General features: G+C 40.8%; 1 protein-coding gene across 9 annotated transcripts in view; it reads left to right on the top strand.

Moving 5' to 3' along the window:
• The window catches only part of mycbp2 (MYC binding protein 2), a 108,788-nt gene that overhangs the window by 56,896 nt on the left and 37,391 nt on the right, over nucleotides 1–14,501 (top strand). For 4 of the 9 annotated variants that reach the window (XM_031561352.1, XM_031561356.1, XM_031561362.1 and 1 more), the window contains exons 26-36: nucleotides 1,330–1,502; nucleotides 2,375–2,519; nucleotides 3,184–3,423; nucleotides 4,163–4,218; nucleotides 4,319–4,434; nucleotides 5,236–5,333; nucleotides 6,407–6,523; nucleotides 8,133–8,273; nucleotides 12,518–12,742; nucleotides 13,587–13,719; nucleotides 13,811–13,939. In XM_031561352.1, coding sequence (XP_031417212.1) covers nucleotides 1,330–1,502; nucleotides 2,375–2,519; nucleotides 3,184–3,423; nucleotides 4,163–4,218; nucleotides 4,319–4,434; nucleotides 5,236–5,333; nucleotides 6,407–6,523; nucleotides 8,133–8,273; nucleotides 12,518–12,742; nucleotides 13,587–13,719; nucleotides 13,811–13,939 — 1,573 coding nt within the window. The remainder of the gene's footprint in view (nucleotides 1–1,329; nucleotides 1,503–2,374; nucleotides 2,520–3,183; nucleotides 3,424–4,162; nucleotides 4,219–4,318; nucleotides 4,435–5,235; nucleotides 5,334–6,406; nucleotides 6,524–8,132; nucleotides 8,274–12,517; nucleotides 12,743–13,586; nucleotides 13,720–13,810; nucleotides 13,940–14,501) is intronic. The other 5 variants (XM_031561371.1, XM_031561347.1, XM_031561380.1 and 2 more) reach the window with 4 other exon arrangements.

Here is a 14,501-nt window from a genome sequence, read left to right as displayed (position 1 = left end):
TGGGGCAAGCCGCGCGGGGAGCGAAGGAGGAGAGAGGGAGACAATACATTGGAAATGGTGGTAGCAATTAGCCAAGCATGCATGTTTCAAATATTCACCAAAAATCTACTTTTCATCTTACAGTCAACTTTGTTTCAGATTTGTGTACTAAACATTCTCAAGTGTCTTCATATGAACTTGTGATTGAATCAGAGTATCACTTTTTGAATGAAAAATGTGTAAAGCATTGTTTTAGCGTTAGCGATTAATGCAATTTGCTTTATATCAATCATTTTTGAAGATATGAAGTTGCCTTTGCACATGGGGACATGTTGTAGTGTCTTCCACGTGCATACCAAGTTTGGTGTTGATATCTGAAACATTTGCTGAGATATGACTTCACTTCCTGTTTGATGGCTTTTCTGCTGAAATTCAGTGGCTGTACCGGACAAACGGTTGTGAGGATCAAAATTCTGTTGGAAAAATGTTGTGAGGCTTGGTCTGAAGATCATCTCTGGTGATTTTGAAGAAGATTTGACAAAAATTGTAGGAGTGGAGGCCTTTCAAAGGTTTTTGATAAAACCGGAAATTGCGGAAAATCTATATAACCGGAAATTGACGCCATAGGGTGTGTTGAATTCGTCTTGATCCAGGGAATCCAATGGTACCTCATTTTTGAAAATCGGTCAAACGGTTCAAAAGTTGTGTGTGTTAACAAAAGTCCAACTTTGACCCGTTGGTGGCGCTAGAGTGGTCTAGTGGGAGACATGAAACTTGGTGTGAGTAAAGAAGGGACTGTCCTTAATGAGTGTGCCAAATTTCAGAAAAAGTTACCATACGGTTCTAGGGCCTGCCATTGACTTCAATGGTACAAGAATAATAATAATAATAATAATAATACCTACAATAACAATAGGTTTCCTCCTGACGGAGGAACCCTAACTAGTTTGGTCATATGGCTGGTAGCCACTGGTCTTTCACTGAAATAATGGGACTGTATGTGTGACATGAGTTAAGTTAGTAATAGGAAGGGGCCTTTGGCTTTGTTGCTTGACCCTTGTGGTGCTTGTAACTTTCCCCAGTGCGGTGAATAAAGCTGCAGTCTCACTGTTGCCTGAATGTTTTTACCACAACATCACTACAGTTGTACTTTTGAGATATTCTGGGTGTGGTCTTATCTTGTTTGTGTGTGTGTGTTCTGTTCTGTTAGGTGTGTAAGGCCCACTCTGGGTGTAGTCTTATCTTGTTTGTGTGTGTGTATATGTGTTCTGTTCTGTTAGGTGTGTGAGGCCCACTCTGGGTGTAGTCTTATCTTGTTTGTGTGTGTGTATATGTGTTATGTTCTGTTAGGTGTGTAAAGCCCACTCTGGGATCCTTGGCAAGGGACTGGCTCTTACTCACTCCCCCACTATACTGGAGGCTCTGGAGGGGAACCTGCCTCTACACCTGCAGACCAATGAGCACTCTTTCCTGGAGGACTTCATTACCTGTGTGCCAAACTCCAGTGGAGGCCGCCTGGCCAGGTGCACCTCATCTCATAGATACACACTTCAAATTAGACTTATGTCATACGTTATATATCAACATAGGGATGCACCAATTGATTAGCCATGATCGGAATTGGCCAATTTTCACCCAGACCGCCTGATCTACCTCACTGTAGCAAACCGATAGACACCACTTTGATCTTTTAGGGAGATACAAAATATTGTGAGTTTTTATTTTTTTATTTTTTTATTTTTTTTTTTTTATCTAGGGTTACATAATTCCGATATCCTTGCAAATACAGTTGACATGGGGAGAAAACTAATTCCAGTCACTAGTTACCCATCCACTTACATTCATTCAACCCTCATTTTTAAAATCATTTAGTTTTAGAATTGTCGATACCAAAATGTCATTGCGTGTTGTTTCTTTTTTTTTTTTTTACCGCAAACAATTTGAAAACCCCCCAAATCCATATTTTTTTGTCTCCCTGAGAGATTCACGTGGCATCTATCAGTTTGCAAAGGACCATGTTTCCCTAAAGGGAAACTATTTATAAGGACAATTAATGATCAAAATCAGTCCTTGAGTTACAATGATATAACTGGCAACTGTAATTCCATGGGAATTGTTTATGCCACTGACTAGCTCATAATGTTGTTATGTCTTACAACATGGAAAGGATCTCTACAGAGATAGACCTGTGTGTGTTTCCCTGAAGAACTGTAAATAATTGTATCTGCATTAGCCTCATATTAGCTCAGGCTTTTTAGTTTTATCCGTAATTGGATTTGGCCGAGAAAAATCCAATCAGTGCATCCCTAGGTCCAACCAGGATTGCTTTGAAGAGAGATTCTCTTGTATGTTCTGGCCTTGTCTCACATGGGCTTTTCTATCTTCCCTGCTCTAGGTGGCTTCAGCCGGACTCGTACGCAGACCCACAGAAAACCTCTCTCATTCTGAACAAGGATGACATCCGCTGCGGCTGGCCCACCACTGTGGTCGTGCAGACCAAGGACCAGTACGGAGAAGTGGTGCACGTGCCTAACATGAAGGTGTGTGTGTGTGTGTGTGTGTGTGAGAGTGAGAGTGTGAGTGTGTGTGTACTGCTGTGTGTTTGAGTGAGAGTGTGTGTTTGAGTGAGAGTGTGTGTTTACTGCTGTGTGTTTGAGTGAGAGTGTGTGTTTGAGTGAGAGTGTGTGTTTGAGTGAGAGTGTGTGTGTTTGAGTGAGAGTTTGAGTGAGTGTGTGTTTGAGTGAGAGTGTGTGTTTACTGCTGTGTGTTTGAGTGAGAGTGTGTGTGTACTGCTGTGTGTGTGTGTTTGAGTGAGAGTGTGTGTGTACTGCTGTGTGTGTGTGTGTGAGTGAGAGTGTGTGTGTTTACTGCCGTGTGTTTGAGTGAGAGTGTGTGTGTGAGTGAGAGTGTGTGTGTGAGTGAGAGTGTGTGTTTGAGTGAGAGTGTGTGATTGAGTGACAGCCAAAGAGAAAGATGAATTAAGGGAATTAATATTGATCTTAGAACACCCACTACCTAATATGCTGCATGTGTGTTTGAGAGTTGAAGTGTTGTTAAGAGTTCTTTCAGTTATGTGTGGGGGAAACATTACAATATAACATCCCAAACTCTGCCTTCCTACCCCACTGTCACTGTACCATACAGGTGGAGGTAAATAACATCCCAAACTCTGCCTTCCTACCCCACTCTCACTGTCCCGTACAGGTAGAGGTAAAGGCCGTTCCTGTGTCTCAGAAGAAGTCCCTGCAGCAGGAGAACATGTGCAAGTTTCAGCGGCTGCCTGGTTCCTCTCCTGCATCTTCCCCCTCCCCCTCCCCCTCCTCCTCCTCTTCCAGGCCCGGGACAGACCTCACCTTTGGAGGGCTACCTCTGCCCAAGCTGGAGGCCACCTATGAGCCTATGATCATTAAAGAGGCCCGTTATATCGCCATCACCATGATGAAGGTGAGATGAAGTTTCCCCTCCTTTATTATACCACATATTGCAATGTACCAGTACTCTTTTGCTCTGCAAAAATGTTATTTCCTTGCCTTCAACTGTGCTTATGTTATGTGTAATACCTTGTGTATGTTGGTAATATGGTAGGACACACACATCTTTTGCAGTGATTTGGGTGAATTCAAATCAATGACAAATAATTCAGAAATGCCATGACTGCATTTTTTGCGGTGATAACATACAATTGCGGTAACTCTTTCAATTTGCATGAATTTGTGAATCTCCAAATTCTAGAGAGTCTACTTATCTTGATTTTCTACACTATGCACCTCAAATTACAGTGTACTGTTCAGTGTACTGTTCATGCCTGATAGAATTTATATAGCATCATTTTAAGTCCATAAAAAACTCTAATCTTTTTATAACCGCAAAAAATATGTTAATATTAATAAAACATGGACTCAAAACTCATTGACTCAATATCTGATCTTATTCACCAACTTACATCGTAGCGACTCTATACGGTGAGCCACCTTATCTTGTGCATTGAAAAGATATTAGTTTTCTATGTTGTATAAACTTCTAATTAAGGAACTAAGAAGATGAAAGCTATGGATCTGTAAGACATTCAGAGTCAGTGTCAGTCCAAGCACAGAATACAGCACGGGTAATGAGACACCTCAGGAAACACCATGTCATCTGTACTTGCACTGCTGTTTAAAATGGTTCTATTTCATTCATGCAGGCCTATGAAAACTACTCTTTTGAGGAGCTTCGCTTTGCTTCCCCTACGCCTAAAAGGTAACACATGTAACATCAGCCATGAAATACTGTTACCGTTAAAATGTCCCCAGTCTTCTGTAGACATCTGTATCAATGATTCCCATTGTGTATTGCCAAGGCCAAGTGAGAACATGCTGATCAGGGCCAACACAGACGGAACCTACAGTGCCAACTGGACCCCTGGAGCCGTGGGGCTCTACACTATCCACGTGACCATAGACGGCATAGAGACAGGTATGGAGCCGTGGGTCTCTACACTATCCACGTGACCATAGACGGCATAGAGACAGGTATGGAGCCGTGGGTCTGTACACTATCCACGTGACCATAGACGGCATAGAGACAGGTATGGAGCCGTGGGTCTGTACACTATCCACGTGACCATAGACGGCATAGAGACAGGTATGGAGCCGTGGGTCTGTACACTATCCATGTGACCATAGACGGCATAGAGACAGGTATGGAGCCGTGGGTCTGTACACTATCCATGTGACCATAGACGGCATAGAGACAGGTATGGGGCCGTGGGGCTCTACACTATCCATGTGACCATGTGACCATAGACGACATAGATGGCATTGCAGATGGTAGGCTTTGTATGTGTTTGAGGTTATTTATTTTCAAGATCTTAGATTTAATCTGATCAAATACCAGGAGATCTGGAGATGGCTATCTGTATGGGGTTCCCGTATTATACGCTGTTTTGTGGAACACGATGGGCGTTCTCAATAACGTAGCAACATTAATTATATGGCTGTTGAAATTGTTTGCCAGAGCATTTTCATATTCAAAATATATGAGAACAGTTCATTTAAACTTCACAACAAACTTGGCAAATTGATATGCAAGTGTAATACGGTCAATATGGTCCAAACCTGGAGCTGCTTCATAGGTGTACAAATATCAAAAGTGAATTGGCATACCAAAGAATGCGTCACAGCAGGGAATTCAACCAAAGCCGTGGTATAATATTTCAAAATGTCTAATCTCTAGCATCCCTCCTCTCAGCTGTCATTGTCTCCTCTGCCTCTCCAGACGCAGGGTTTGAAGTCGAAGTGAAGGACCCGCCCAAAGGCATGATTCCTCCAGGGACACAGATGGTCAAACCAAAGACGGAGCCGCAACCAAGCAAGGTTACCACCCAAGTGTTTGTCATTTGCATTGAGGGGTCTTTAGTGTGGACAGGGCTTCCATTGGTTACACATAGTGCAGAGAGAGACTGATGGATGTCAAGGTAGGGAGAAACATATGTCTGAAACTGACATGGAGACTTTTCTTCATTCTTCATTTTCTTTCTTTTTTCCCCCCATTTATTTATTTATTTATTTATTTATTTAACAGGGACAGCCCACATTAATGAACATTACTGTAAATATGCCACAGTTAGCCAAAAAGCCTAGGCTTGGAGAAGCAAGATACAAGATTCACAGACAGACTGACATAAACAAGGTGCCAACAGCAAAAGAGGATTTATTTATTTAATTAATTAATTCATTCATTCATTCATTCATTCATTCATTCATTCATTCATTCATTCATTAATTGTTGTGCTGACAGATTTGACTATGGAAAAGTCACTCTTTTAAATGAGAACTAAATGACTTGTATGCAGGTGCTTCAAAAGTCATTTTTTTCTTCCGCCAGCCACTTTTTTTCTCTCTCTTATCAAAGGTACATAATTCAGCAAAATTCTCCTCACATACCTTTTATAGCTTTTCATCCAGTGTACTCAAAAGAATATGGGTTTCTGCACAGTACTGACTCTGTCAATGGGAAATAAACCATGTGGTTTGGACTGCTGGCTGGCAAGTTCAAGTTAAACTGTCAAGCTAGCTAGCGACACACAACATCTTTCAGCATTGTTATTTTTTTTTTTATTTGTGCAGAATATGGCTTGCATGAATATGGCAGCATGGCTAGGTAGGCCAATGCAAGTTTGATAATTTCCTAGCGGACATCATTAATTAATGCCTGTGAGTATTTTTATATGGTAGGCCTATGTATGTAAATATATTTTGCTTGTCACTATTGCTAACGCGTGCACGCATGTGTACCCATGGCAACCCTGAAACACTTTCATGTTCTTCCTCACTTTCTGTGAGTGCAAATGCCAGTGATATTTCTGTTTCATTTTATTCTGCTTTTCTGTTCCCTCCTAAGACCAACTACTGCCTGTCTGATTTTCTGCTTGTCTGTCTTTTCTCAGGTCTGCAAATTTGTGGCCAAGGACAGTTCGGGCCTGCGTGTGCGTAGCCACCCATCTCTGCAGAGTGAACAGATAGGCCAGGTCCATGTTGATGGCACCATCACGTTCATCGACGAGGTAAACAGCATTAGGTTAAGGAGGGGGTTCGAGCAGTGCTGACAATAGAACAGATGGTCTGCCTTTCCCAGTTTTACATACCCATAGCTTCAAACACCTGCCTTAAACATCATTTAGCTAAGGAATAGCATTTTTACTCGACAACTCATACTCATTGGGATAATCTGTATTTCTAAATATAATGGTTCTATGTTGAAGATACTCCTCTAGGTCCTTTTTTTCAACTCTCTAACTTCCCGATTTCTCCTGAGTGATTAAAGACTTCACAAGCAGGATCCCTGTAGAATGCATGATTGATTTCTCCTGAGTGAATAAAGACTTCACAAGCAGGATCCCTGTAGAATGCATGATTGATTTCTCCTGAGTGAATACAGACTTCTCAAGCAGGATCCCTGTAGAGTGATTGATTTGTCCTGAGTGAATAAAGACTTCTCAAGCAGGATCCCTGTAGAATGATTGATTTCTCCTGAGTGAATAAAGACTTCACAAGCAGGATCCCTCTAGAATGAATGATTTGTCCTGAGTGAATACAGACTTCTCAAGCAGGATCCCTGTAGAATGCAATCCTAGCATGTTCTTTCTTCTTCCTTCTTCGTCTGAGGAGTCCTCCTTAATGTTGCCAGTCTACTCTTTGCTGGGGTCCAGTCCAAATCGGTCCAGTGTTGAATTAGAATGCTAAAAACAGCAAAAACAACAGCAAAATGACTACATAAAATCCTATGAGGCCTTTATCTTTCCCTTTCTCTAGTTCCAGTCTCTGACATAGCACTCCATTCAGTGACTGTAGTCGATTATGGTGGCCTGGAAAAAGATTTACCACTGATGGCACAAACAGTTCTTTTTTACAGCTTGGTCCATTCGTTCTCAACAGGAACAGTCTTTGAACTTTTTGATCACACCTCATATACTGACAGATAGATAGATAGATGATATTATAATTATTATTATTATTCTTATTATAGACCTATGTGTCCATAGAATAGTATTGAAGAGGTCTTCTGACGTTCAAGTTGTCAATCTGTCAAAGTCAAAGTTGTCAAATTGTCAGTCCATTATTCCATTCAATTGGGCTTGTACAGCGTGCCACAAATGATCTGGCCAGTGACAATCAACAAGCGGAATTTGACTGGAAGACATTAGCATAATATGTATATACATGTATTTGTGAGCACAATCAAATCTCATAGAACCAAAGCACAGGATCAACTAGGAAGTACTGCAAACTAAAGATTGACTTGAAGGTAAATCAATGTGAAGAGGCTCTTCACCCTTCCATTGGGATTGTCCAGCACATGAAAGAAAACTTTAAAGTTAAGGATTATTAAGTGGTCAGTTATATTATTTGTTAGTTGCTCAGGTATGTTTTCTTGATAATGACCATTATAGTATTAAACTGCGGTTGAAACCACTGTATGCATCCATTGAGCCTAAAGATGTAACGTAATGTATCTGGCATGATGCTAGTCACTCCCTGAATGGAGCGATGTCTTTGTTTAAAATGCAGTTCCAAACCAACTGTCACTTCTCAGGCAGCCTTGGGGAAGGATTGGCGGTGTCTTTTGGCACTTACTGGACGGCATGACACTGTTCTGTTGCTTCTTCCCCTTAGATCCACAATGACGATGGGGTGTGGCTCAGGCTGAATGATGAGACGGTGAAGAAGTATGTTCCCAACATGAACGGGCACACGGAAGCGTGGTGCCTGTCTTTCAACCAGCATTTGGGCCGATGTCTGCTCGTGTCTGTGGACGTAAGTAAACGCTCTCCGCTGGGATAACACATAGCTCCTTGTGCTGTTCATCAAAGTGTTTTTTTAGAATGTTAAGCTGTTAGTGTTTCTTTTCTCAGTAAAACTCCGTGTTTCTCAGTAATAATCCAAATGTTCAGAAGAAACATGGCCGCAGGCAGCAATAGAAGAGCAAAGTGCCACCATCCATCAGCTCGACTTACAGCCATATCAACCTGTGCTCATCAAAACAGAGCAGGCCATACCAAACCGGTGAAAAGACATACAATTGGATCCACATCCTTAGTTCTTGATGCCAACGAGATTTCGTGTAAATACTGTAAACAGAAGCATTCATGAGAGATGCCCTCACCTCCTGTTTGGTCATTTACATTTTTTTTTTTTTTGAACAAACATGTTATTGGCTCTAATTCTTTTGAACATAACCCATAGATTGAGTTGTGGTGAGGTAGGGGATCACCCCCATTTCCACCAGCTGTTTACACTGCCATCAAAATACGGCCCCACTGTGCATTCCTTAGAACTGCATTTTTGCCTCCCTAGCAAAAAAAAAGGTTATTGTAATAAAAATAAAAATAAATAATTATAATTAATTAAGAAGTAAGTATAAAATTACGAATGAATAAGTAAAAAAGTAACGTAAGTAAATACAATTTAAGTAAATAAGTAAGTAGAGAGGAGCGATAGGGTGCAGGGTTTTTCCTGCATAGAGAAAATTTGGGCTCGCGCCTAAGCCGTTTTCCCGAGCGCCTACAACAAATCACGAGCGCCTGAGGCAAAAAAAAAAAGTCTGCGGTAAAAAAAATAAATAAAAAAAAGCTGTCATTCATGGCGCAATTCAGCTTAATAGTGTTTTGAGCCCTCACCGTCGACTTCAAGGGCGCATCCCACGTCCCACCCCCTGAGCCAATCATTGAACAGAGGCTGCTCCAAGCTTGCCAGTTTAGAGAAGACGTTGGTTTGGATTTGAGATTTGAGCAAGCAACTTAATGTAGCTATCTTTTAGCTGTTTTAAACCAAGGGACTTTACTTCAAAAAATGTGTTTTCAACCTGCTTACAAATCTGGTTAAAACAACTAGTGAAGGTGTTTTAGAATAATATTAATGCCATATACAATAACTGACTTTATGTTAACACCACTAATTAATGTTAGCTGTCTTAATTATTTAGCGCAATGCTAGCATGCATCTACCGTAATTCGATATTTAACCAAGGTAGCCTATTGTAGCTACTGCAAAATATTGATCGCGACCTGTTTACAAATCTGGTTAAAAAGATAAAGGCGAGCTGTTATTTATAGATATTAATTATTTCTCATGCATCTAATGGCTTACAGCTACCTGTAAAGCATCTAAACGTACAGAGTAAGGGAGGTTGACTGCTAAATACAGTACATTAAGGCAGCCACCAGTCTTTGGATAGCTCTCATAAGTGAGTTATTGTATATGGCATTAATATTCTAACCATCACACATAGGATATATAGGTACACAAACACACTGCTTAAATAAAACACTAAGCCTACTATATTGTAGGCAACTGCTAGCTAGCTAGATAATGTCAGCAACTGCTAGCTAGCTACTTGCTGAAATTCAAACCAACGTCTTCTCTAAACTGGCAAGCTAGCAATCATTTTGGTGATACACTGACTTGTCATACGGAGAATGGTGTCTGGTATGTCTGGTATTGCACTAACTGTAACTTTGGTGGACAAGGCGTGGCACCTCTCACGAGAACTATATAACTATATAAGAGCCTGTAAAACGTACCTACACACTATTACAGTCATGGTGAATTTTATTTATGCAAAGAGAAAAGCTATCATGTACAGACGTGGACAAAATTGTTGGTACCCTTCCGTTAAAGGAAGAAAAAGCCACAATGGTCACTGAAATAACTTGAAACTGACAAAAGTAATAATAAATAAAAAAATACTGAAAATGAACTAATGAAAATCAGACATTGCTTTTGAATTGTGGTTCAACAGAATAATAAAAAAAAAAAACGAATTAAACTGCCCTGGACAAAAATGATGGTACCCCTAGAAAAGATTTAAAATAATTTGACCATAGAGTCTTGTTAAACTAAGGTGTGTCCTCTTCTTAGCATTACAGGCTTCTTCAAACTTGTAATCAGTCAGTCTGCCTATTTAAAGGGTGAAAAGTAGTCACTGTGCTGTTTGGTATCATGGTGTGTACCACACTGAACATGGACCACAGAAAGCTAAGGACAGAGTTGCCTCAGTAGATTAGAAAGAAAATTATAGACAAGCATGTTAACGGTAAAGGCTATAAGACCATCTCCAAGCAGCTTGATATTCCTGTGACAACAGTTGCACATATTATTCAGAAGTTTAAGGTCCAGGGGACTGTAGCCAACCTCCCTGGACGTGGCTGCAAGAGGAAAATTGATGACAAATTGAAGAGACGGATAATACAAATGGTAACCAAAGTGCCCAGAACAACTTCCAAAGAGATTAGAGGTGAACTCCAAGGTCAAGGTACATCAGTGCCAGATCGCACCATCAGTCGCTGTTTGAGCCAAAGTCGACCGAGGAGGACACCACTGTTGAAAGCAAATCATATAAAAGCGAAACTGGAATTTGCCAAAATGCATATTGACAAGCCACAGGGCTTCTGGGAGAATGTCCTTTGGACAGACGAGACAAAACTGGAGCTTGTCAGTTTCACGTTATTTCAGTGACAATTGTGGGTTTTTCCTTCTTTAATTGAAGGGTACCAACAATTTTGTCCACGTCTGTAAGTGAAGTTTAGATAATAACACATTACTGTACACAATAGAGGCAGATCTCAAACTTTGGCCACTTAGGCACTTAGCTCATGCTGCTTGCCATATTTGAAATTGCTGTAGTACAAATCTATATAAATATATACCATACAATCATGTTTTACCCAATATAAAACACTCCTAGAAATGCAATTAAAATAGATTAATAAAGCCTACACAACACGCAAAACTTCTAGTATGATAGTTTGAAATATGTATGCCTACTCGTCCAGTTGATTCTCATCTTGTTATACTTCATGAAGTTTCATATTACATTATGTCTCATTGTTCATAGAATCAAATCAAATGTCCTCCCTGATACCAAAACAAATCAGAAAAGTCTATGTGAATAGAGCAGCTGTTGAGGGTGGGTGTTTCTGCTGCCCTCCTGGTGGTGCTGTGACTGAGAGATACCTGGCCATTTCACCCCACTCATTACTGCAGCTCTGGGATCCGTGACTAAATGCCTAGGCAGCATGGCAGTATGAGGCAATACAAGCATGAAAAATGATTTGACAAAAAAGGAACCCCAGGGACTAACTGCTGTGTAAAAGAATGGAGAGAGCAGGGTATATCAGGGTATGTTAGTGTGAAGAATGGAGAGAGCAGGGTATGTCAGGGTATGTTAGTGTGAAGAATGGAGAGAGCAGGGTATGTCAGGGTATGTCAGGGTATGTTAGTGTGAAGAATGGAGAGAGCAGGGTATGTCAGGGTATGTTAGTGTGAAGAATGGAGAGAGCAGGGTATGTCAGGGTATGTTAGTGTGAAGAATGAAGATAGCAGGGTATGTTAGGCTACATTTAGAGACTTCCAGATTTATTCAAATATTAATAAAGGCAAACCTGGCAAATAAAAGTTTTGTTTTATTTTATTTAATCTCAAATTTTGTAGCATGTTGTTGATTAGAACAGTGCATTAGAACTACCTTGGTGGTGGATTAGCCTACTAGGCTCTGAAAGTTAGAGGGTAAGTACTGTCATTATGCTGTTTACCATAAAATATGTATTAAGCGCACCCTAAAATTGTCGGTAATTAGAAGGGGCTTGTATAATAAATTAAGTATGGTATTTTAGGTACTTTTTACGCACTAGTTTTATTTGCCAGTGGATTTTTCGTATGTTGTACGTGAATATTATAATGTGGTATGAAGACTGGAATTCGAAATTCAAGACAAGATTGATCTCTCTCTGTCAACAATGCCTCTGATTCCAATGGGTTCAATTTAATTTTGAAGTCATAAAAATGATTGAACACTTGCCATTTTTTCTGTCCATGTTGGCATGCGCCAATTAAGCGAATCATTAATAAAGGCCTGACATATTACATATCGGTCTCTAATAAGTCTTTAGAATTTAGAATATTCACCACCAAAGTATTTTTCACTTCAGACTGCACTGCAGATTGAACTTTAAGCTCCTTTCCCAGGAAAGGGACTAATCCTGTGCACTTTGGTGTTTCAGGAGGCCAGAATGCACTCGGATGAATTTGTAAAGGAGGCCAGTGGCCATCCCTGCCTGGAGGCCACAATTCAAGAGCAGAATGGGGTGGGCCTGGGTGGTGGACCTGGCTTTTATAAGGTAGTGAAGACGGGACCCTCAGGTCACAACATCAGAAGCTCCCCAAACCTTAGGGGTATCCCCATTGGAATGTTAGTTCTGGGGAACAAAGTCAAGGCAGTAGGCGAGGTATGGACTCCAAAAAACAAAATATGTTATTGTGGCTGCAAAATAAGAACTATAACCTTCTGAACTACATTTTTCCCCATTCCTTTGCCATTCTTGGTGTTTCTGAAGTCACTGTAGCGTCACTTACTCTTGATCTGCTCTCTCAGAAAAAGAAAATGAAAAAAAAACTTTGAAGACTTTTCTGTATTTCATTTTCACTGAAAAGCTTCACTCTGTGGTCCCTCACCTTTCTTTCGACCATCCAGTGGCTAATGCAGCTTAATCTCCCAGCAGTGACTGTAATTTGACCTGTTGCATGGCATCTATGATGTGATTTATTGCAGCCACAGTGACATCTTGCTAATGCTTAGCACCTGATCTAAATCTAATACCAAAATCTCTCCTTCTAAACACATGTTTGTGTTCCCAAAGTGGCTAAAATATGTCACATTGGTGAATATTTCTTGGGGTGTGGTGGGTCATGCTGTCTCTGATTTCTCCTTGTCACTCAAAACAAATGGATGTTTCACCAGTGGCTGTCTAGAATAGTCATACCAAAGCTCACCAAACACAATTACCAGTTGTGTCAATGCTAGAGTTACTGTGTTAACATTCTTTAGTATTCACTTTGTTTTAGAAAGTGATGGTTTTTCACTATTGCAGATTTGCTCAATCCCTTTTGCTGCAACTATGCCATGGTTCTAATGTATCATTTGACAAGTTATTTGTATAGTTAGAATTTTTAATATATTCAAAGGTTATTAAATGTATTTGTGTGCTGGTATGGGTAACGTTGTGTAGACATGTGCTTTTGTGTGTTTGTGTTAGAAAGGTGTGAGAATCTAGGCTGTTGTCTGTGTGACAGGTGGTGAACCCAGAAGGCACCTGGGTGCAGCTGGATAAGAACAGCGTTGTGGAGTTCTGTGAGAATGACGAAGGGGAGGCGTGGTCCCTGGCTCAAGACAGAGGAGGAAACCAATACCTCCGTCATGAAGAAGGTAAGACCTATGATATATGCCACATCTCACCAAAGACTCCCCACACATAGTCCATTTCAGGTGGACTAATTATCCTTTGTTTTTGTCCCAGCAGAGCAAGTCATGCTTGAACATGCAACACATACACCTCCACCTAGTCCCTTCTCAGTCCAGGCCTTTAATAGATCTTCTGGATTTAGTGGGGCTCAGGGTTTCGACTACGGCCTCTCCAGCAACAAAGGTGAGAGGAGCAAAGACCTTCATAGTACACTCTCTTGTCCTAATCTGGTCCTTCATAGGACACTCTCTGGTCCTAATCTGGTCCTAATCTGGTCCTTCATAGGACACTCTCTGGTCCTAATCTGGTCCTAATCTGGTCCTTCATAGGACACTCTCTGGTCTTAATCTGGTCCTTCATAGGACACTCTCTGGTCCTAATCTGGTCCTAATCTGGTCCTTCATAGGACACTCTCTGGTCTTAATCTGGTCCTTCATAGGACACTCTCTGGTCTTAATCTGGTCCTAATCTGGTCCTTCATAGGACACTCTCTGGTCCTAATCTGGTCCTTCATAGGACACTCTCTGGTCCTAATCTGGTCCTAATCTGGTCCTAATCTGGTCCTTCATAGGACACTCTCTGGTCTTAATCTGGTCCTCCAAGCCATCTTCTACTTCAGTTATGCTTTCTCAAGAATAATTAGTATTACTGTTAGAAACAGGTAGCACCTTTCCATGTTTGACATTTAAAGAATAAGAATAATCAGAACAAATATAAAATATCTCTAGCACTTACTGTGCCTAAG

Source organism: Clupea harengus, chromosome 2 (assembly GCF_900700415.2).
Source record: "Clupea harengus chromosome 2, Ch_v2.0.2, whole genome shotgun sequence".
NCBI classification, from domain to species: domain Eukaryota; kingdom Metazoa; phylum Chordata; class Actinopteri; order Clupeiformes; family Clupeidae; genus Clupea; species Clupea harengus.
The sequence above is the reverse complement of the archived record's forward strand: the minus strand, read 5'-3'. Positions and strand labels throughout refer to the sequence as shown.